Raw genomic sequence first — 22,067 nt, 5'->3', positions numbered from 1 at the left:
AGAGCGGCACAATAAGAACGCCTCCAGGACTCCGTTTGAAGCCACAAGAGAGAATGATAATGGAAAACGCCATTGCAATCAGCACGCGGCGCGGCCCAGCGGCGGCCGTCCCTATATGCATATATACATTTAAACATATTCTTTTATTTTTAATAGAACGCCGTCTCTGGATCACGCCAGTTGTTAATCAAACTCTAAACTCATCAAGGTTATATTCCCAGGTTTTTCTTCTTTTTGTATAGCATAGCACTTGGTTGGCCCCTTCATCATCCTGGGCCGCCGCGCCATCCATTCATCGATCCCCCTGGGAGAAATGAAACAAACATTTGCGTCCCGTTAATCGGTTTTCTAGTCCACATTATCGATCACTAAAGCCTGACATCCTATATATATATAGACCCCAAAAACTCGAATAAAAATATGAGAAAAAAGAGTTGAAGTATAATCAGCATTATAGGAGAGAAGCGTTGACTGTCGAGCCGGTAGTTTACGAGGCCGTTAGGAACATGAAACGCTCCAACGAATACGAGTACAACTGCTAATTGCAGATGACCGCCTCTTTTTTTCCAGCACTTCTTTTTCCCTTTTGCTGTAAAATATAATAGTCCCCCAGCCAGTCGATGACTTTTCTATAGCCACACACACAGTCGTAAGTCGAAACCGTTTTGATGCTGCCCGTCAAGCCAGAAAATAAAAACGACGAGTCAAATGAACTTGCTAAGTGACGGGAGTTCCTGAACGTCGTGTACGTCTTTTCTACTGGCGATGCTGAGCTGCGCGTCTTCTCGGATAAGAATTTTTAACATCTAACTGGCCAGTCTAGCAGCAACATGTCAATTCCATCTTCATCCTTTCCATCCGGCTGCTGTTCCGCGTTTCTCTTGGAAGAAAGAGAAAAGCTGTTATTCGATAGGGCGACAAGAGTGCGAGAGCAATCAGCCATTTGATGGAAGAGTGACAAGTATCGAAAATCCTTTTTGTCTCCTTTTTTCCACTGTGCCAGCAACTGGGATGGCGACGCCGGGCATATGATGGGCCAGCAGTCATTAGTCAACGTCACAGCAGCTGAGATTTCCTATATAGAGTTTGATGCGCGCCATCAAAAAAGATGGGGGTAAAATGAACTTAATTTTAAAAAAATATAAGAGACAGAGAAAGAAGAGGTGACTAGAAACAGATGAATTTCCATCCAGAATTTTTATTTTTCCTCCCATTTTCATCACCACTGTGTGTGTATATTGCATTTCAATGTTTCGGCTAGTTTTTTTTTTCTTCCTTCCATGGCTGCTGGAAATATCCATCCATAGAAATGATGGATCGGTCGACAGCGGTGTAAGCGCCGTGCTACATCCGTGTTGGCCCGTGGCCGCGACGCCTTGTCGACTCGCCAGTTATATTCTCTCCAAACTGCTGCCCTGTGTGTGTATTTGGGGGAAAAAACAGATAGAAATACGATGATTGTTATGGTTATTATTTACTATATAGTCTGTTGTGATGGACTATAGCGCCAGAATAAAATAGAAACGGGTATATTATACTATACAAGTATGTGTGTACGAGGTGCATGTTTTTTGAGAGAATCAACACGAGTGCTTTAGTATATATATGAAACTTGTTCCAAGAGTTCCAGTGTAGAGAGTCCGAGACAAGGTCAAGTGGGCTCTTTTTCATTTCAAAACCAAACTATCCTACAAGGGCTGTGCTGCTGGTATATAGGGAGGTTTTTCCGTCTTCCATCTTCCGAGACATGACTTCTCACATGCTCTTGGATGTGAATCGCTGGGAGGAGTCGTGTTGGTATCATCGCATTTCTGACCCTCTGTCCGTCCAGGGTAAAATGTAAAAAACATTGACATCCAGCCCCATCAACTGTATGTATATAGTATGGGAGAGGCGAGGACTGAAGAAGAAGAACATGCGTTCAATTCTGTACATGTCAAGGGTTGAGGGTATAAGTCGACACTTTGAATGTTACGGCCAGCTGTGGCAACAACAATAATCGATTCATTAAGTCAGACTATTTAGTTTTCTATATGAATAGTTGGGTATTAGATTTTTGTTATTGGGTTGGCAAACCACTCTTGTGTAACAAGTATAGGATGTTTTATGCGTGTTTGACTTTTTCCTGGCTGTTCTTTTGGATAGGATAGACAAACACACGGAAAGCGAGAGTGAATAGGAGCAATCGATTTTTCAGGGCGCTAGCTCAAGTTAACCCATCTGGTTCATTTCGTTTCTTTTAATCAGTTTTATCTAATAAAATTTCCTAAAATACTTCCCCCCCACCCAATTGGTGGATTTTCGTTTTTTTTTAACTGTGCGCATTGGAAATGAAAAACGGTTTAAATTGCAAGCATAGAAAAATTAGAAAGTTTGAACGGAGCGCGTAGAAACTGACATCTAGCGCCTAAAAGAAAAAAGTAAAAATTTTATTTATTCTGAATTCGCTGACAGCAAATGGTTTAAATGTCAATTCAGTTTAAATATGATTATGAAGGATTGCTGAAAGAAATTATCGTCCTAAATTTACGCTGAAAACAAATTAGTTTTTCTCGTATTTTAATATTTCAACACTAGATGCCGTTAACGTATCAACGTTTGTCCATTTGTTGTCGTCTGCTTCTGCATTTTCTAGTCGCGCCGACCTTTTTTCATCGGTTTTACTAGGTTTTACTAAATTTGTTATTCAATTAACGCTTTCTTAAACGACGAGACAACAATTTATTTTCAAGTTAGAAGCCGAATCATTGCACATTCATTTTTGTTTAGGCTAAGGAAGCTTTGCTTCATCGTAGCAACAATCTCAGAATCATCAATTTGGTAATGATTTTTCTTCAGTTTTTTTGTGTGACCTGCTAGATATGTTTATGACACATAACTTGGGTATTACATTAAACCTTTCAATTCTCCCATTAGTTAAAAATGAAGGCTCTCTCACTTTCTCATTTACAACTTTTCCTTAATTACTCGTAAATATTTTTTGTAACTAATTTTTTTTTATTTGATAAACAGCATCCCTCTTCACCCTCTTGAAGTCTTGATTGGAGAAATGCACACATCCCTGACTGTGGAAGAAGACGAAAATCCAGATCACCCCATGGCTTTCAGGTGAAACGAGCACCTGTCTTGATACCAACTTGAAAATGGTTTTTATCGACTGGTAATTCAGCAGACAAATCTGGATGTAGAATTGGATACCAATTTCTGGACTGCCCAAAGCATTCCACCAATCCCTGCTGACAAATGAAACTTCTAGCTTGGCCTAGAAGAGTCTTTAGAAATCGACATTCCGTAATTACGCCAGAAACGGCCTATTGCACCTCCCTTTCCCGCTCCTGAATTTCCTGCTTGATGGCGTTTTAGATGAAACAGCTCCTGAAATCCTGGTTTGCGCCAGTAGTGAATTTCCTGAGACTACATTCAGCTGTCGATTATTGAGTCACGCCGTGAAAGCCGCGCCATTCATTGTTATCACAAATTTCACCCGACCCAGCCTCTTTGCCGGGCAGGCTCTCGTCGTGTTCGTATCTCTTGTAACAGTGTAGCAGCTTTGACCGAGTCTTTGTACGCTCACCTGCCCACAGAAAATGTTCAATATTCGTGATCCCGTAATCGACCAGCTCACCTCCAATTAGCATCTAATCATTTGATGTGGCTGCCGTTTTTGAATCGACAGGCGGTACTATTGCAGAAGATTTGGCACCTAACGAAATCCTCGAATTTGTTTTGAAAGATGACGTGGAATGGACTAATTATCTTTTAGTGCTTGAACGAATATCTGTTATTTGACAGCCATCGATAATCCGGGCCGTAGGAAAAGAACTCGTCTTTGCCGATTTGGTATGACATGATTACAATTATTGTGCTTGTTTCTCTAATTAGAATGAATTAATTTACAATTACAGGAGAAAAACCGCAGTTTAGCTGAGGCTTGGTCTGTTCTCGTTTCTGCTATTGACAATCTTCAATCCAATACTTGGCCCCTTATCACTAGCAAAGTGTACATGTCATTACATTTCGGACGTGTCGAAGAAGCTGATGCATGCGGAAATCCCGGGAAATCCTGACCGGGCTACACGCGTCCAACGTCACGTGTTTGGTTTGCTTAAAGCCATCATCGCACGTGACGGTGGAGTTCTACCGTCGGGCACTGGAGTTCTATTGTCGGGTATTTTTATTAATATTAAAAAAAAGGAGTTCTACTGTCGTTGGAGTTCTACTGTCGCATACAAAGAATTTTTAAAAAATTATTTTTAAACTATTGTGGTTCTATTGTCGGTGGAGTTCTACTGTCTTTGGAGTTCTACGGTCGCCATACCACATTCAATAGATTGTTCATCGGGAGGTACCCCTTAGAGTACCTTGCTAACGCAGGTAGCTTACAATTCATTTCTCGTGAGTTATTAGATTATTATGCTTCAGAAACAGAGTTCGGAAAGCAATCCATCCGTTCCGTACAGTCAAACGTCAAACGTAGTAATCGTGAGGGAATCTTTAGGCTGTCGGTAGGTGGCTAAAATGGATTGTCCCCCAGCCACCAGGTGACGCGAGTGTCTTCGTGACGACGAAATATTCGCCATTTGTTCCCGAGACGCTGACTGAAAGTGTACGAATTGCGGTGTCGATCTACATTTTCAGCCATGAAATGGTAATACTAGTTTGGAATTCTTAAATTTAATTTATCTTAGACGTTTCTGTCTGAATTTACAGGCTATCTGGGATATAATTTCACTTGGCCAAATAATGTGACGACTTGGGTCGAAACTGCTGTCCAATGTCGGCCATTGTTAGCTGTACCTAAACGGCTTTACGTCTCATCTCGTGCAGAAACACTTCAGACCTAGTAAAGTAATGTTGTTGATGAATTTCCCTTCAATAATGCAATATGTTTGATTATATGATGTTCAGGTTGTAGATAGAGATCCCTTTGCTCAACTGTTGCAGAAATTGAGAACACGACAAAGTATGAGCTTCATGACTGTTGTTGTAGAATCAACATGGTTTTGTTGCAGCCAGCTTTTGAAAGATGTGATCGAGTCAAGTTGAGCTGCAGCTGCTGTATGCAGTTTATCGAGCTGGTGTTATTCCAAGTTTCACTGCAGGAAGACTCATTGAATTGGTAATGTGATTGATGTTATAGGTTGTAACTCGGAAAGTCTTGTGTTTTTTTGTTTGTTTTTTTATATTTTGAATTCAATTGACAAGTTTAAAATTTGATTAAATTGTAGAAAATTAGGAGTAATATTTCTTCCTTCCAAATAATTGTTTCCATTCAAAGATAGTCCCATCATATGGGCCCCATTGTTGGTCAGTTTCCACTGAGTTTCTTTTCCAATTTTATTTCAATCAATCTCTAGAACACAAATTGCCACTCAGAATTTCCAAGTTTTTCTAACATTTTGGAAGTAGATGTACAGAATTATTCTTTCCTGGTTTCTTTATCAATTTGAATTTAACATCAATTTTAAATAAGTAAACTTTATTATTGGTAATACCCTTTTTCACATTTCAAAATTGTATTGCTTATTGGTTCATTAATGTTCTTTTGCTTTGTAGGAGTTAATGGTCACTTGGATGTTTGAGCTGTTCATGGTGTTGCTGTTTGGTGTTCAGTGGTTTTGCAGTCCCTTTCCAGTTGAGAGTTGTTCTGAAATGAAGCTTATGCAGACCTGTCATTCAACATCACACTTCAATGTGCCTTTTGTTTTTCTGGTGTCCATGCAAGTTGGGTTAAATAGTCAATGTTGCCCAATGGCTGTCGGTCTTTTTTTATTTGCGGCATTTTGTCGATATGTCGTCTCTTGCTACCTGTATCGGCGTTTAGGTAATGCTTGATGTTTCGTTCATTTATTGACGTTTTATTAAAATAAAATCTCTTCTTTTTTCAGTTAAATCGTTTGTTGCCGTTCCATTGACTTGAACCATTGGCAAAACTGAGGCGAGGTTGCTGAAATTCAAGACTCGTCGATAATTTATGTAGATATATTACAAGTGCATATCTGGGCTCCCTTCTTTTCTGCGGCCCCGTTTCCCTAAATAACCACTAACCAACGCCCGCCGGTGGTCACTCACTCGCTGCGACAACCAGGAGGAAGGGAGATGTTTGGTCGAACAGGGACTTAAAAGGCGCATGATTCGATGAAATCTGTTGGAGGGTCATGAGTCTAAGCCGGAAGCCTACTATGATACACTGCTCTCATAATAACTGCTCCTCAGCTCTCTTCGCTCTTTTTCCGGTTTCTCTTAACCATGGCCGGGTAATCTCCCTGGTCGAGTCAGTAAGGCAGTGTTTCCCCCTGCTTGACTGGCAGCAGTTTGGACTAGACGGTCTGTTTAATAAAGTTTTTAAATTTATTTTATAAGTTAATTCAATTGAATAAAGGGAAATTATAACGAATATAATGGTTTTTATTTTATTTTACGTATAAAAATTTTAAATTTTTTGGACACAGAATGATTTAATCGTACGATCCTGAACAAAGGAATTCAAATTCCAAGTCGTCTTTAACCATGGCATACCTCTGTTGATAACCAGCGACTATCTGCCTCAAAGCATCTTCTTCTACCTTCGGCATTTGCCCTTTAGCATGTGTGAGCCTATCTGCTGACTTTCTCGTAACAGTCCTCAAAGCTTCCTTTATGGCAACAGCGTCCTTTGAGAGACCTGGTAGCTCTGATGATGTAATACACTTTGACAATTTCGTCTCCCACGTTTTAAACAGAGTTTCAAGATTCGCTTTGGCTTTCTCGTACTCTGCCAAGGACTAAACAAATAAAAATTAACAAATTGTTGCAGACATTACATTAATTTGAATCACTTACTTTCGTTGCCAGTTCACTTTCCGACTGCTCTCTGTAGCGTTTCGAACACGATGCCTCACAATTGCCATCCAGCAACCTTTTGGTCCCACTGGGTGCTACCACAACCTTTTTCTTTGCAGCTGACTTTCCTTTTCCAGTTTGCTTTCTCTGTTGACCTTCGTTGAGTAGCTACACGACAAAAAGCAAACATATGTCAATAGCAGTTTAAAAATAAAAAAAAATAACTTAGCATTACATTTTGATTACGATTTTCTAAATGTCGAATCCTCCCATGCAACCCAATATCGATCGCCTCCAGCCTCGCAATCTCCTGGGAGTGTTCTATTCTCATTTTTCTCCGACGATTCCGAAGAGATTTATTTGACCTCCATTCTGCCATTTTTTCAGGACCATATTTTTTCTCTGCTTGTTCCTTATGGCTAACTTTTTTCTCAACAATTGAATCCATATCGACATCTTCCATTGTTCCTAGAAATAATTGAAAGATTTTGAAAATAATTGAAACATTTTGAAAACCCACGAGAGCGCAAACAAATTACAAAATTGCTGCAAGAGCAACATCTCTGGATAATACACTTTTCAAAAAAATTGCTGCAACAGCAACATCTCTGGATAATACACTTAAAAAAAATTGCTGCAAGAGCAACATCTCTGGATAAAACACTTCAAAAAAATTGCTACAAGAGCAACATCTCTGGATAATACACTTTTTAAATACATTTAAAGTGGCAAACAGTTGCTGTGGTGAGAGCAACTTGAGAATTTTTACAAACTGCTGCCATTGTGCGAGCAATACATACATCAAATCAAATTTACATATTATTAAAAATTGTATAAACTATTGCTGCTCAGATGAGACAGTTTTACTTACAAAATGATCAATTAGAATTGGAAAGAAGAATTTTCTTCAAGTGTATCTCTTGTCGCGACCAAAACGGGAGAAGCAATGAGGCTAGCAATGGCTGACTTGAAACCCAACTAAGGTGGTAGGAGAGGAAAAGAAAAATGGAGAAATAGGGATGGGGTAGTGGGTTTGGGAATTTGGGCGCGTTCACAATGTTTTCGAGTACGCATCGTTATGGGGATAAGTACAAGTGTACAACCATGGTTCAACGTGGCGCCACATGTTGTAACTGAAAAATGTGTGAGTTAGAGAGCACACAAAATGGTGCTACGCCATCAACCTCTATTTCGTGGGAAAATTACTTGCTTCTGACGGTTCATGAGAAAGATAAGCTGCTGGTATATTTCGTAATAGCGATATAATTGCAACGAGCATGATGGAACCCCTTTAACGATGGCCCACAGAGTTGAGAATATAAATTTATATATTGAATCACATCCGTATTTTCTACGGAGCGCGTAGAAACAGGCATCTAGCGCCTAAAAGAAAAAATTAAAAAACAAAACAAACAATTTTATTTATTCTGAATTCGCTGACAGCAAATGGTTTAAATGTTAATTCAGTTTAATTATGATTATGAAGGATTGCTGAAAGAAATTATCCATTATCGTCCTAAATTTACGCTGAAAACAAATTAGTTTTTCTCGTATTTTAATATTTCAACACTAGATGCCGTTAACGTATCAACGTTTGTCCATTTGTTGTCGTCTGCTTCTGCATTTTCTAGTCGCGCCGACCTTTTTTCATCGGTTTTACTAGGTTTTACTAAATTTATTATTCAATTAACGCTTTCTTAAACGACGAGACAATTAATTTATTTTCAAGTTAGAAGCCGAATCATAGCACATTTTTGTATAGGCTAAGGAAGCTTTGCTTCATCATAGCAACAATCTCAGAATCATCAATTAGGTAATGATTTTTCTTCATTTTTTTCGTGTGACCTGCTAGATATGTTTATGACACATAACTTGGGTATTACATTAAACCTTTCAATTCTCCCATTATTTAAAAATGAAAGCTCTCCCACTTTCTCATTTACAACTTTTCCTTATTTACTCGTAAATATTTTTTGTAACAAATTTTTTTTATTTGATAAACAGCATCCCTCTTGAAGTCTTGATTAAGGAAATGCACACATCCCCTGACTGTGGAAGAAGACGAGATCCAGATCACCCCATGGCTTTCAGGTGAAACGAGCACCTGTCTTGATGCCAACTTGAAAATGGTTTTTATCGACTGGTAATTCAGCAGACAAATCTGGATGTAGAATTAGATACCAATTTGGACTGGACAATCTGGACTACTTTGGACATGCTGGACTGCCCAAAGCATTCCACCAATATCTGCTGACAAATGAAACTTCTAGCTTGGCCTAGAAGATTCTTTGGAAATCGACATTTCGTAATTAGGCCAGAAATGGCCTATTGTGCTTCCCTTTCCCGCTCCTGAATTTCCTGCTAGATGTCGTTTTGGATGAAACGCTCCTGTAATCCTGATTTGTGCCAGCGCCCAGCAGTAAATTGCCCGAGACTACATTCAGCTGTCGACTATTGAGTTACGCCGTGAAAGCCGCGCCATTCATTGTTATCACAAATTTCACCCAGCCTCTTTGCCGGGCAGGCTCTCGTCGTGTTCGTATCTCTTGTAACAGTGTAGCAGCTTTGACCGAGTCTTTGTACGCTCACCTGCCCACAGAAAATGTTCAATATTCGTGATCACGTGATCGACCAGCTCACCTCCCATTAGCATCTAAATATTTGATGTGGCTGCCGTTTTTGGATCGACAGGCGGTACTATTGCAGAAGATTTGGCACCTAACGAAATCCCCGAATTTGTTTTGAAAGATGACGTGGAATGGACTAATTATCTTTTAGTGCTTGAACGAATATCCGTTATTTGACAGCCATCGATAATCCTGGCCGTAGGAAAAGAACTCGTCCGTGCCGATTTGGTATGACATGATTACAATTATTGTGCTTGTTTCTCTAATTAGAATGAATTAATTTACAATTACAGGAGAAAAACCGCAGTTTAGCTGAGACTTGGTCTATTCTCGTTTCTGCTATTGACAATCTTCAATCCAATACTTGGCCCGTTATCACTAGCAAAGTGTACAACTGTACATGTCATTACATTTCGGACGTGTCGAAGAAGCTGATGCATGCGGAAATCCTGACCGGGCTACACGCGTCCAACGTCACGTGTTTTTGCTCAAAGCCATCATCGCACGTATCAAAGGTGACTATATTTTTGGCGGCCGAATCCCCGAGGCCGAGAAAATAAATGGGAGACATTTTGAGTTAGCTTGTTGAAATCGAAGTAGTTTCCAGCTGCGCTTTTATTTTAAAATTCCTGTTGTTCACTCAGATGCCGGGAAACTGTGAATAGACCTATCGTCTAACCAAATACCATTGAACATTTCCTTAATCTCGTTTCTTTTTTATTGATGATTTTTTTTTAGATCCGTTGTTCGGATCTAAAATGTCGATAATGAAAACATTTGGACAACACCACCAAAAAGTGGACCAACAAATTTTTGTTTAAAAGTCAGGTTAGTGCTACCCTCCCGCTCTTTAAGCTTACTTTTATCATCGAATTTTAGCACCACTCTCATCTACGCTGATGATGTAATCTTTTAACGACACGCGGAGTCAAGTGCTTGTTTTCTGTTCGGAGCACACTTTTTTTTTTCATCTTCTTCCCCGGTATAGAATTTGAATCTTCTTACTCCGGTGGCCATTCGTCCCATGCTCCCTTTTTTGGTCCGTTGACCGAGGCGGAAAGTTAGTTCCTCAATTGAATCTCTTCTTCTTTTTCGTCGCTTATTACTTTTGCTTATTACCTTGTTTGCTCATACAGTGCGTCTTGCACATGTTGCCTTAACCTTATTTACTACATCGATCTACTGCAGACATCCCTGTCCCATTAGAGACTCTGGGGGTCGGGGCATCGTTGATGGTAATGTTTTTCAGAATATTTTCATCGCCAGGTGGCAGGTTTATGAAGATCCACATCCGCCATTCAGACAGGATCGAACCTTTTGCATAATATTAATAAGCTTATTTATTAGATTTTGATTTTAAACTAACGAATTTGATTCAGGACGATAAAAACTGAAAAAGGGCAGGCAAGAGAGAAGTCTTCAATAATTTTATCCGTATTTCTTTTTGAACCAGGTATTACACTTAGCGCCTCTTAAGGTTTTCCTCTGAGGTTGTGACGATCGGCTCGGTTTGGTGCTGTCTTCCAGATTAAAAACTATTTTCGTTCTTTTCGAAGGTGGTGACGGAGATTCCGTCGACTTTGTGAGAGATGGATCGTCCTTTTTTGGTAGAACAGCGAGATCTTTGGATGGTTTGATGTCATCCAGGTCGTAAACGATTTTCGCTCTCATTTTCGATTTTTTTTCTGCTTCGGAGAGTGACTTACTGGTGGATTCAGCTGTTGCTTCTTTGGTGATGGGTCTGCAAAATTGAATGCCGATAAATATGGCATTAAAGTTGAAATTTAAAGCAGAAAACCAGTTAGCACCTATAATTGCAGGCATTTTCACGTCGTCGGCTACAAGAAGAGGAAGATGAACGTCTTTACCATTGTATTTTATGTTAATGGTGCACTCACCTAACAGAAGAACAGGTTCTTTAGAAGTGCTGGACATTTTACGATCAACCGGGTGGATATCTGGTCTACCCATCTCTCTCCATTTGTTTAATCCAGTGATGGAGGAGGTTGCCCCAGTGTCGAGTAACATTTGAATCTTTTGCCCGTCTACAATGACTTCTATGTGGAATGCGAGTGTTTTGTAATGCAGAGCATCGCTCATGAGTTTCCTCTTCGTTTCAATAAGAAAGTTAGACCCCTCAATCATAACAGTTCCGTCTTGAAAGAATTTTTCCCAGTTGAAATCGAGTAAACCAGGAAATGCTCTTCGTCCCAGCAAATTTCTGGTCGTGTCATTATCCGACACCTGAAACGGACAATCGAAATCCATTCCCGCGATTCCCACTAATTGAACTTTTGCGATAAACTGGCCTTTTAGCGGGATTGTACCTGTGGCACATTTGCGAATGTCGGTTGTTTGGTCCAATTTGGGTTGTCCAATTTCCTGCCAAAGGCTTCTGCTTATAACGGGTTTATCACACCCGGAATCTAATCTCAACTTCACCAAATGACCATTTATTTTTAACTCAAGATCAAATTTCCCTTTTAACTCCATTGCAAGGATTCGGCGAATCATCGACATTAATTGATAAAATCGCGGCATTTTCCCTATTTATGTGCCATCGGTCATGCGGAACATACTCGCAAGAGCTCCAATGCTGTTTTCCGCTAATTATTGCTACATAATTATAGTCGGATTTTTATCTAAATAACAGTTTCGTGTAGTAGATTATTACGCATTTAATTCAACGGTCATTTTGTAATGAAACTGACTAGTTAATCATGTATTATACTCCTATTTGGTCGATTTTACGCCTGAATCGTGGAAATTGCTTTGAAGCGATCAAAGGTGTTTTTTCGGTAATCATACGAATGCTTGAATTCATGATTAAACAGCAATAAATTAATAACTTATTTGATTATTTGATAGTACTTAGTCATTCTATTTTTCTTTAAAAAAAAAGAATGAATGAAACAGAACACCATCCTTTTTTTTTAGATCGCTGATGTCTTTTCGTGTGATCTATCTATTCTTGTGCTAACCTATTCTTTTTTCCCTGTAGGTTTCACTGACTATTTTCTGGTGATGTTTTTAAATAATAGGAACAGGGTAGGTAATTCTTTAGAATTTGTTTAATTTTGATTAATTTGATAATTACATTTTTTATGTTTGTGTTTTTTAGTAGTCGCCGGTCGCCCGTCACCCTGTTGGCTTGAGAGTTTGCCCACCAGCCGCTGAGGCAACTCCTGGCAAATTTAAGCCATTTAGTTCACTAGAGTACTACTGCTAGTCTACTACTACTACTAGACAATTTGTCAGGTATGGTTTTTCCTTGATTGTTACAGTCATCATCAAAAGTTGAATATTTATTGAACCTGCTGTGCACTAAGATGTGGCTAACTTAACAACTACTTAAACCTAAATGTGGTTTTTTAAATTCAGTTTCCGTTGGTTGGAAGATTATATTTTAGTCTTGCTAACAGTAGAATAATCAATTAAGAAAATTTCTATCTTTTTGACGACATCAGTTTTTGACATTTGTAGAAGATAGAAATCGTAGAAAAGGATTGAAGCTTCACTGATGTTTGAGATAAAAAAAATATAATAATAGGGAAGGAATGTGAGCTGTGGTCGTTCGGCTTATTGTTAGCTCCACCTATCTGCGTTAACTTGATTTCTTTTAACCAAGCGGCTATTTGAAAAGACGGAACTCCTCCAATATATGATAAATTCAGAGTTAATCCGGTATCCAGTCCTTTCACCTACATTGCTAAGATTTTTAGTTGGGAACAGAATCAACCAGAGTATGCAGTCACGAGGATTGCATAGAACCTTATTCACTAGACCGACCTACTGCAGACATCCCTATCCAAGAAGTTTGTTGTCTGTATGCGTTGTGGTGCGTGCCCAGGTATGGGAGCAACAATGCTCACAAGGAGAGTCGAACTCGGGTACCAAAATACCCCGATCACTAAGCGACGCCTTGTTCGACTCACCCACCTGCCCACCATATTTAATAAGTTCTGAAAGGCATTTTATACTGATCCTAATCCCTCGTAAACAACGATGGCCTTGCATCGTATACTTAACGGATTTGTTAATAATAAATCAAAATCGTACAGTAATATTTTATCTCCTTCCCTATAGTAAATTATACCCTATTTACTGCTAACAGCTCAAGTAACCGAGTTTAATTTTTGAAATTCCTTAAATTAAAACTTTTTTCATATATATACGTAAAAATTTGTGTTTCTTTACAGGTATGAGGGGGACTAACTATAATTATTAATTGGATTGGAATCGGAATCTCTGATTAAGCAGACTAAATGAATTTATCTGTTCCGAGGTATTGGCATTGGTAACGATAACGGTTATTTTTAGTTCGATTTCAGTTTTTTTTAGTAATGATTTTACAATTTTCATGCCCGATAGTAGAACTCTATTAATTTTAAATATTTTAAATGTCCGTTAATAGAACGACTCCACTAGAGCGCACTGCATAATTTAAGAAAAGTGGAGTTCTACTGTCGGGTATGCGAACAATTTTTGTTGGAGTTCTATTGTCGGACATTAAAACATTTAAAATTCAATGGAGTTCTATTGTCGGGCATGAAAATAATTAAACTAATTATTGGAGTTCTATTGTCACGTATTGGAGTTCTACTGTCGGGAACTGGAGTTTTATGGTCGGGTATTTTTAATAACATTTTAAAAAGGAGTTCTACTTTCGTTTGAGTTCAACTGTCGCGTACAGTGAATTTTTAAAAAATTATTTAAACTATTGTGGTTCTATTGGCGGTGGAGTTCTTCTGTCTTTCGAAATCTACTGTCGCCATACCACATTCAATAGATTGTTCATCGGGAGGTACCCCCTTCGAGTACCTTGCGAACGCAGGTTGCTGACAAGTCAATAATTCATTTCTCGTGAGTCGTGATGTTAAGCTTCGTGTCTTCGTAAACAGAGTTCACAGAAACGTCAGAAAGCAATCCTTCCGTTCCGTACAGTCAAACGTAGTAATCGTGAGGGAATCTTTAGGCTGTCGGTAGGTGGCTAAAATGGATTGTCCCCCAGCCACCAGGTGACGCGAGTGTCTTCGTGACGACGAAATATTCGCCATTTGTTCCCGAGACGCTGACTGAAAGTGTATTCCAAATCCATTACGGAATTGCGGTGTCGATCTACATTTTCAGCCATGAAATGGTAATGCTAGTTTGGAATTCTTAAATTTAATTATTCTTAGACGTTTCTGTCTGAATTTACAGGCTATCTGGGATATAATTTCACTTGGCCATTAATAATGTGACGACTTGGGTCGAAACTGCTGTCCAATGTCGGCCATTGTTAGCTGTACGTCTTGGCTGTACGTCTCATCTTGTGCAGAAACACTTCAGACCTAGTAAAGTAATCTTGATGATGAATTTCCCTCTTATAATGCAATTTATTTTATTAGTTGATGTTAAGGTTGGAGATAGAAATCCCTTTGCTCAACTGTCGCAGAAATTGAGAACACAACAAAGTCTGAGCTTCATGACTGTTGTATCATCAACATGGTTTTGTTGCAGCCAGCTGGTGAAAGATGTGATCGAGTCAAGTTGAGCTGCAGCTGCTGCATGCAGTTTATCGAGCTGGTGTTATCCCAAGTGTCACTGCAGGAAGACTCATTGAATTGGTAATGTGATTGATGTTATAGGTTGTAACTTGGAAAGTCTTGTGTTTTTTGTTTGTTTTTTAATATTTTGTATTCAATTGACAAGTTTAAAATTTGATTAATTTGTAGAAAGTTAGGGGTAATATTTCTTCCTTCCAAATAATTGTTTCCATTCAAAGATAGCCCTGTTAAGTTTTTTTTTAATTGTCTTTCAATCAATCTAGAACAAAAATTCCCACTCAGTATTACCAAGTTTTTGTAACATATTGAAAGTAGATGTACAGAAGTCTTTCTTGTTTATTTTTCAATTTTAATTAAATATTAATTTTAAATAGAAGTAAATTTTATTATTGGTACCCTTTTTCACATTTCCAAATGTTATTGCTTATTGGTTCATTAATGTTCTTTTGCTTTGTAGGAGTTAATGGTCAATTGGATGTTTGAGCTGTTTATGGTGTTGCTGTTTGGTGTACAGTGGTTTTGCAGCCCCCTTCCAATTGAGAGATGCTCTGAAATGGAGTTTGGTGCAGACTTGCAGGTCAACATCACACTTAAATCGACTTAAATGTGGATTTGCCTATGTTGGTGTCCATGCAGTATATGCAGTGTTGAACGGTTGGGTAAAATAGTTCATGCTGCCTGATGGCTGTCCAACAGTGACGGCCCGGACAATCCTGAATCCTTAAGGGTTGCCATTCCATCGAGGCTTAAACGAGGGTACGTAGTTACACGTTAGTCAAATTGTTAAAGCTACAAATTCAATTGTTTGTATTACCTAGATGATGCGGAGGTGTTGCTCATTGAGGGGTTTTGGTGACAAGGAGTCACTGAACGAAACGCTAAACCAAATGAAAAAAAAAATAATAAAAAAGGTAATGCTAGGTACGACATGAAGCTTTTTCTTTCGCAGAAAATAATGTGAATTTGTTTGCAGCCAACGATCCTTTATATATCCGAGCCGAGTCTTTTCCGTCTACATTCGGTGTGAAGAGCGAAACCCAAATTTCAACACATTTTACTGCTTAGCAACGAAAACAAAGCGAGTGTCAAAACATTGTTTTACTTGCGCATACTTTATTGGGGCAGAAACGCGTTGGTCATGTAACAGGGTGGATTTTTTTTTTCACTTCTGTTCATGCAGCATCAAACGACACGCGATAGGTTCTGGCGGTAATCAACTATTCAAAATGTAGACATGTCAATGTAAAAGACAGGGTAAGAGTAGCCTTATTCATTTATGTCAAATAGCTGCTAGTAGGATCTCATTGTTGATTTGCGGTTACAAAATCCATAGCCCTAGAGTTCAGGTATTGTCAATCAATCATTTGATTTGCGTTTTAGATGCTCCTAAATCAGCTGTGGAAATACGATTCCCCCCGCTTCTCCTGGATGGTTACTTAGGATCATTTAAGTTCATTTTTGAGTTATTCGTTGTGAACGTAGCGGACGAACTCTGACAGTCTATCGAGCTTTAGCAATTGCGTCTATTTCTTATTTTATTGATTATATTCAACCGTTTTATGAGAATTTTTGATTTGTATTTTTTTATATTCATAATTTACCTTTTTTATCTTTTTTTTTAGATTTTCTTCTCCGACCGCAGGGGCAAGGATTATGTGTTTGAAACTTAGAAAAGTTTGCAGTGGAATATTAAAAAAAAAGCCGACTGTCCTTCAAACGGTTCGAAATGAAAGATTTATTCATTCACTGAAGAAACGAGTCAAATGACTCAAATGTCAAATGTGGTATTTTTAAAATGACTAAAATTTTAGCCATTATCATTTATGATTTGATATTTATTTTGATATTGGTTTTTGTTGACCCATCCCCAGCAACGTCAACCTGCAGAAAGAAAAAGGCCAGTTTCTATGACCTTGACGCTCGAAGGTCACGGAGATCATTACGTTAAACGTGTCATGCAGTGGTGTAGAGGTTGGGTGAGAATGACACGTGTTGCTTCATTATCAAAAAGGTACAATAGCCGCAAGTGTAAGCTTTTTGGTATTCATTTTGATATTGGTTATTGTAGACCCATCCCCGGCAAAGTCACCTGCAGAAGGAAAGGCCAGTTTGCATTTCAATCGAAGGTCATGGAGATCATTACGTAAAAGGTGTCAGGCATTGGTGTAGAGGTTGGGTGAGAACGGGACGTTTTGCTTCATTATCAAGAAGGTAAAATATAGCCATTAGGCTTAAGAGGAGGGGTGAGAAAAAATTGTATAAAAGGCGAGAGAAAAGTTGACAGGGATCAGTCGAGTGAGCATCTCCGACACGGCAATAACTCCATATTTCGTCGTAATAACAGTTTGCAATCATGGGTAAATGTTCATTTTTATTTCGAGTCGTAAATCTATTCTATCTTGTTATTAGTTGTTGATACGACTAGTTACCTTCGAAAACTAATTTCCCATTGTTTATTCATAGTTAATTATGGCATTGTGTTGCTGTTGGGTGTTGTATCGTTGATGTCGACCACGAGAGAAAATCTTTCAAAAGGAAAGAGAAAAGGCAACATAAGTCAATCGAGTGAGCATCTCCGACCTGGCAACAACTGGATTCTTCGTCGTATTACTAGGTCGCAATCACGGGTAAATAATCTGTATTTCTACGTGGAATTTTGTATCAATTTTCATTTTTTTTTTTTTTTCTATTTGATAATATGTCCGTTATATTGTTGAATATTTAATATTGTCTAGTTAACTATGCCGTCATGCTGCTATTGGTTGTTCTATCGTCGATGGCTGGGTCGACCACTGGTGTACCGACGTCTCCTGAATAAGGCGGATATCAAACAGCAACGCCACCGCCTTACTACGCAACAATATACGCAACGACCAGATACTACACCGAGGTTGCACTGTTGGGTTTACAGTTAAACCACCAAGGATCCAGATGATTTCACCACAACTTGTGCTGCTCCTCGAGCTACACTACCAAAGCGCTAGAGTACTACACCGAGGCACCTACTGAGACTACGCAACTACGTATGCTGCCCCAACCTACGACACCGAGGCTCCAGCTTATTACATCACCAAAGCTGTCGAATTCTACACTGGAGCGCCAAAGTACGACAGAAATCAGTCAAGTGAGCTTCTCCGACACCCAACACGGCAACCCCGAAGTTTCGAATAAACTTCGTTTCAAACAGTGGCAAAAAGTGAAGGTGAGTTCTTAATTATTGTAATTTTGTGCAATATGTACTAATGACTTGTTTTCGTTCCTTGGCTGTCTTTCGAACAAGACGAATTCGACTGCAATCGCGTCGAATTGAATAGCAAAGATAACATATTCGTACGTGTACACCGCGCCGTTAAACTTGACATTGTCGGTCGGCAAGCCGCACTTGACGATGGCCGTACCATCACCTACGACAAGTGCGTTATTGCCACAGGTAAACATTTTATGCCAATCGAAATTATGGAATGCTGAATAACTTTTTAATCCTCCTGCTCGATAGTATCTAAGAGTCTATTTAAACTGCTAGCAATTTATTTTCTGTGAATTAGTTCTACGAATAGAATTAGTTTTACGAATTCCTCTAAAAATGGCCTTTATTTTCTTGTTAGGTGTTAAACGAAAATCTCTTCCAATCCCTGAGCGGTGCCCTTAAAGATGCCCACGAGCACGTAGCGCTGTTCCGCAACATCGATGGCGGTAACATAGGTCGAGTTCCCCGTTCTCCTAAATATTTGAGCCAATGGACAACCGAGAAGGTGAAAGCGGAAAGTGTTAATGGTTTGCTCAAAGCTAATGTGGAGGGTGCAATTTTCGAAGACTACAAGGTCGCATTGACCTTAAACAATGGTCAAAAGGTAAACAGTTATTTCTGTACATGATTTAGCGATGTTAATTAAAATCTAAAAATTATTTCAGCAGATTTAAACTGACCATGTCGTCGCTGCTGTCGGTTGGGACGTAAACACGGATTTGGCTGTTGCTTTTGGTTTGGAAATAGAAGAGAGGAGATTTTGGTGGTTATCGAGTGAATACCGAGCTTGAAGCACGATCGAACGTTTGGTTGGTAAGAATCCTTGAACATTTTATTTCATATTAATTGAACTACTGTGATTAAAACTTGACCAACATTGACTGCTCTAATGTTGTTGTTAGATAGTATATGAAGTTCTTGTTAAATTAGATTCTTATTATTGGGTTTGGATTTTATTTTTTATTAGGCTGGAGATGTTACGTTCTTTTGTGATATCAAATTGGGTCGCTGGTGTATGGAACATGATCACCATGCTGTTGCATCAGGGCGATTGGCTGGAGAGAACAATACTGGCAAAGAAACAAGGATAAAAAATTGCAGTGCACTGTTAACAAGTGCATTCTTCGTCGTAATATCAGTACGCAATCGGGTAAATATTCTGTTTCACGGAGTTTTTATAAATTATTTGATTTTTATCTGCTTGTGTACCATATTGAATATTAATGTTCAAATTATTTGCTGAATAGTTGATTGTGATGTCGTGATGTCGCCGTTTGCCGTATCGTTGAAGGCTGGGTCGATCACTGGTGTACCGATGTCTCCTGGGTATGGCGGATACCAAAGCACCACGCCGCCGCCTTGCTACACAACGACAACATTCGCAAGAACCGGTTACTACACTGAGGCACACTATTACTACACCACCAAGGCTCCAGAGTATTACACCGAAGCTGATGCTGCCCCGAGTTACAACATCAAACGTACTACACCGAAGCTCCCAAGTACTAAAACCACCAAGTCACCAGAGTATTACACGTATGTTGCCCCAGCTTGCTGCATCGAGGCTCCCAAGTATTACCTAGTTCCTAGCTACTACACCGAGGCTCCAAATTATTACACCACCAAAGCGGCTGAATACTACACCGAGCCGCCCAAGTACTACACCAACAAGGCTCCCACCACAACTTGTGCTTCCCTGAGCCTCTACACCGAAGCCCCGAAGTATTACTCTGCCCTAAGCTACACAACTACAACTGAGGCGGCCAAGTACTACGCAGCCCCAACTTACTACACAGCGGCTGCTCCTTCGTACTACGTTGAATCGGAATACTACACCTAGGCTTCAGTTTACTACACCACAACCTACGCTACACCTAGCTACTACACCGAGGCCCCTATGTACTACACTACCAAGGCACCTGAGTATTATAACACTACTTACGCTGCTCCGACCAACTACACCGAAGCTCCGAAGTATTACTCTATCCCGAGTTACTTCACCACTAAGGCACCTGAATATTACACCACACCTTACGCTTCTCCAACTTACTAAAGGGACGTTCCTAAATATTATAACCATGTTCACATTTTTCGGTCATATCTTAATAGTTACTAGTCACTGGGAATTGTTGATCTTTAATAGGGAAATAATTTTTTTCAAACCTGGGTTATCATTGTGTACGACTTCTTTTGCCACCTAAAAGCATTGAGACATTGCGACGTTTATTTTGGTTGGGTCTTTTCTATTTCGCATGTTGGAGGTGATTATTGCTCTAGTCGCTCCGCATTCCGACATATTCTAGTGTTTGGACAAATTTCATTTACAGGGCAAGTTACGGAAGAGACCTACTGTGTGGTGTTTACTAAAATTGATTGATGTTGACAGCTCTCTTTTTAACTTAAGTTGGTGTAACAAAAGAGTTGGAGATAATGTGTGGTTTATCATAGAAGTTTATTTGAAGAATGTGGAGTTTATCAGTTGCTTGCCTATATCTTATGTAAAACTTGAAAGTTGTAAAAAATACACAAAGTCGTAAACTAAACATTTTTTTATTACAAGTTATGAAACATAGCAAACAAAAACATTAAAAGGAATTGCTTTATTGTCCCACCTCCACCCACAATTCCACCACATTTTACAATCACATACATACAAGTTAACCCGTTGGCTGCCACGCCATACAACCCGTAGGTTGCTCTCTACTACTCTACGCGCCACGTCTGAAGGATCTATGGCCAAGGTGGAACTTGCCATTGCTGACAAGTCCGGGCTGACACGGTGACAGAAGAATCCATCACCGCATCGACAAAGGGGAACTAGGTATGGTGCATTGCCTAATAGGCGCCTTGCGGCAAGTTTTGGGCTGGTGCGACTTTCCGACCACGAGGCCGAACAGCGCACGCAGCCCGTGCTAAGGAGCAGGGGAGAACAAAGGCGTGGCAACCAACAGGTTAACTAACACTAACACATATTACCAACAACAAATAATGATCCGCGCTGACACTTTGGAGATACCGGCGATGTTTTGGTGTCAATCTTGTCGACGTCTCCTCTGCATCATCTGAAGAAAGAGAAAAAATTCTTATTAAAGTGACATGCCAATAAAAGTTACATAATACATGTAAGTACATCGATCTGTTATTTTTGGCTCAAAACTTAAAAGGCGCGCTTTAAATTTCTTAAAATCTAGCTAACAATATTGAAAACTGTACACATAACAAAGCTCACTTGCTAGTCTTTAAAAAAAATTCCGGAAGTAAACCGGAAGTAGCCACAGCTCCTCAACCATTGAGCTGTCGTCAAATTAAACCACATATTCGTGATCTCCATGAAATTTGGGGTCGATTAGGTGTGATTTAAACGAAATCCAAAATTTGGCCAAAATCGAGAATTTTCCTGAACTATAGTTCAGGAAAATTTTCAAAGCCGGAAGTACGAAAACGTACAAAACGAAACATGAACTTTACCACAAATTCGACGAGGATCACGAATATGTGGTTCTTTTGTGCGTCAGATGAATATTTACTGAACTACTGACTGAAAAGTGTAAACCGGAAGTAGAAAAAAAAAGCAATTATCGAAAATTTAACAAGTGAGCTTTGTTGGGGGAATAATAATCGTCAGTTATCACTAAATATTTCAACAAAATAACTGTCGATAAATGTTTAAAGAGATGTTCAAAGTAACAGAAACTGACTGTTTTGACAGCTGTTTAGACTGCAAATTATCAAAAAGCCATCTAGCGTTAGAAAAAAGAAGCGTCCAAGTAAACTTTGTTTGCGCGCAAGAAGGGCCTAATTTTGGAAACTATTACATAGACA

The 22,067-nt window shown here is 39.3% G+C and overlaps 2 protein-coding genes and 2 long non-coding RNA genes across 17 annotated transcripts; 3 read left to right on the top strand and 1 right to left on the bottom strand.

The window, feature by feature from the left end:
• The first annotated feature begins 2,611 nt into the window (after nucleotides 1–2,611).
• On the top strand, nucleotides 2,612–16,720 carry LOC124193315. Of its 10 annotated transcripts, none has more exons than XR_006874171.1 (11): nucleotides 2,612–2,820; nucleotides 3,013–3,840; nucleotides 3,906–4,168; nucleotides 4,285–4,374; nucleotides 4,499–4,648; nucleotides 14,652–14,785; nucleotides 14,840–15,058; nucleotides 15,456–15,754; nucleotides 15,817–15,909; nucleotides 15,972–16,252; nucleotides 16,621–16,720. It is a non-coding gene; the product is annotated as an uncharacterized LOC124193315 (long non-coding RNA). The 10 variants fall into 10 exon arrangements; XR_006874177.1 differs by lacking the exon at nucleotides 16,621–16,720 and having other exon boundaries at nucleotides 3,013–3,108; nucleotides 3,793–3,840; nucleotides 15,972–16,602; XR_006874176.1 differs by lacking the exon at nucleotides 16,621–16,720 and having other exon boundaries at nucleotides 3,013–3,108; nucleotides 3,677–3,840; nucleotides 15,972–16,602.
• LOC124193314 lies at nucleotides 6,410–7,886 on the bottom strand. The gene is made up of 4 exons (XM_046587072.1): nucleotides 7,694–7,886; nucleotides 7,058–7,290; nucleotides 6,823–6,990; nucleotides 6,410–6,764 (listed from the first exon to the last, which is right to left on the bottom strand). The coding sequence occupies exons 2-4, from the start codon at nucleotides 7,283–7,285 to the stop codon at nucleotides 6,459–6,461; spliced, it is 702 nt and encodes a 233-aa protein (XP_046443028.1). The 5' UTR covers nucleotides 7,286–7,290; nucleotides 7,694–7,886; the 3' UTR covers nucleotides 6,410–6,458.
• LOC124193316 lies at nucleotides 8,424–13,624 on the top strand. The gene is made up of 6 exons (XR_006874178.1): nucleotides 8,424–8,635; nucleotides 8,827–9,677; nucleotides 9,743–9,964; nucleotides 10,188–10,277; nucleotides 12,451–12,497; nucleotides 12,571–13,624. It is a non-coding gene; the product is annotated as an uncharacterized LOC124193316 (long non-coding RNA).
• A 436-nt stretch (nucleotides 16,721–17,156) lies between the features above and the next one.
• Nucleotides 17,157–20,788, top strand: LOC124193312 (apoptosis-inducing factor 1, mitochondrial-like). 5 transcript variants are annotated; one of them, XR_006874165.1, is made up of 9 exons: nucleotides 17,157–17,209; nucleotides 17,276–17,355; nucleotides 17,462–17,625; nucleotides 17,734–18,200; nucleotides 18,279–18,428; nucleotides 18,604–18,849; nucleotides 18,914–19,058; nucleotides 19,213–19,395; nucleotides 19,493–20,788. XR_006874165.1 is itself a non-coding variant. In XM_046587071.1 (6 exons), the coding sequence occupies exons 3-6, from the start codon at nucleotides 18,387–18,389 to the stop codon at nucleotides 19,508–19,510; spliced, it is 489 nt and encodes a 162-aa protein (XP_046443027.1). In that variant the 5' UTR covers nucleotides 17,520–17,625; nucleotides 17,734–18,200; nucleotides 18,279–18,386; the 3' UTR covers nucleotides 19,511–19,933. The 5 variants fall into 5 exon arrangements, 2 of the variants coding, with proteins under 2 accessions (XP_046443027.1, XP_046443026.1); XR_006874166.1 differs by having other exon boundaries at nucleotides 18,911–19,058; nucleotides 19,493–19,933; XR_006874167.1 differs by lacking the exon at nucleotides 18,279–18,428 and having other exon boundaries at nucleotides 17,734–18,204; nucleotides 19,493–19,933.
• Nucleotides 20,789–22,067: the final 1,279 nt, after the last annotated feature.

Source organism: Daphnia pulex, chromosome 5 (assembly GCF_021134715.1).
Source record: "Daphnia pulex isolate KAP4 chromosome 5, ASM2113471v1".
Classification (NCBI taxonomy): Eukaryota; Metazoa; Arthropoda; class Branchiopoda; order Diplostraca; family Daphniidae; genus Daphnia; species Daphnia pulex.
The sequence above is the reverse complement of the archived record's forward strand: the minus strand, read 5'-3'. Positions and strand labels throughout refer to the sequence as shown.

Coding starts and splice junctions, on each gene's coding strand:
- LOC124193312 (XM_046587070.1), top strand. CDS start 18,024: ATGCTGCCCCAACCTACGACACCGAGGCTCCAGCTTATTACATCACCA. Junction 18,201..18,603: donor AACAGTGGCAAAAAGTGAAG/GTGAGTTCTTAA, acceptor TTTTCTTGTTAG/GTGTTAAACGAAAATCTCTT. Junction 18,850..19,212: donor CCTTAAACAATGGTCAAAAG/GTAAACAGTTAT, acceptor ATTTTTTATTAG/GCTGGAGATGTTACGTTCTT.
- LOC124193314 (XM_046587072.1), bottom strand. CDS start 7,285: ATGGAAGATGTCGATATGGATTCAATTGTTGAGAAAAAAGTTAGCCAT. Junction 6,991..7,057: donor TAGAAAATCGTAATCAAAAT/GTAATGCTAAGT, acceptor TTTGTCGTGTAG/CTACTCAACGAAGGTCAACA. Junction 6,765..6,822: donor AAAGTGAACTGGCAACGAAA/GTAAGTGATTCA, acceptor TTATTTGTTTAG/TCCTTGGCAGAGTACGAGAA.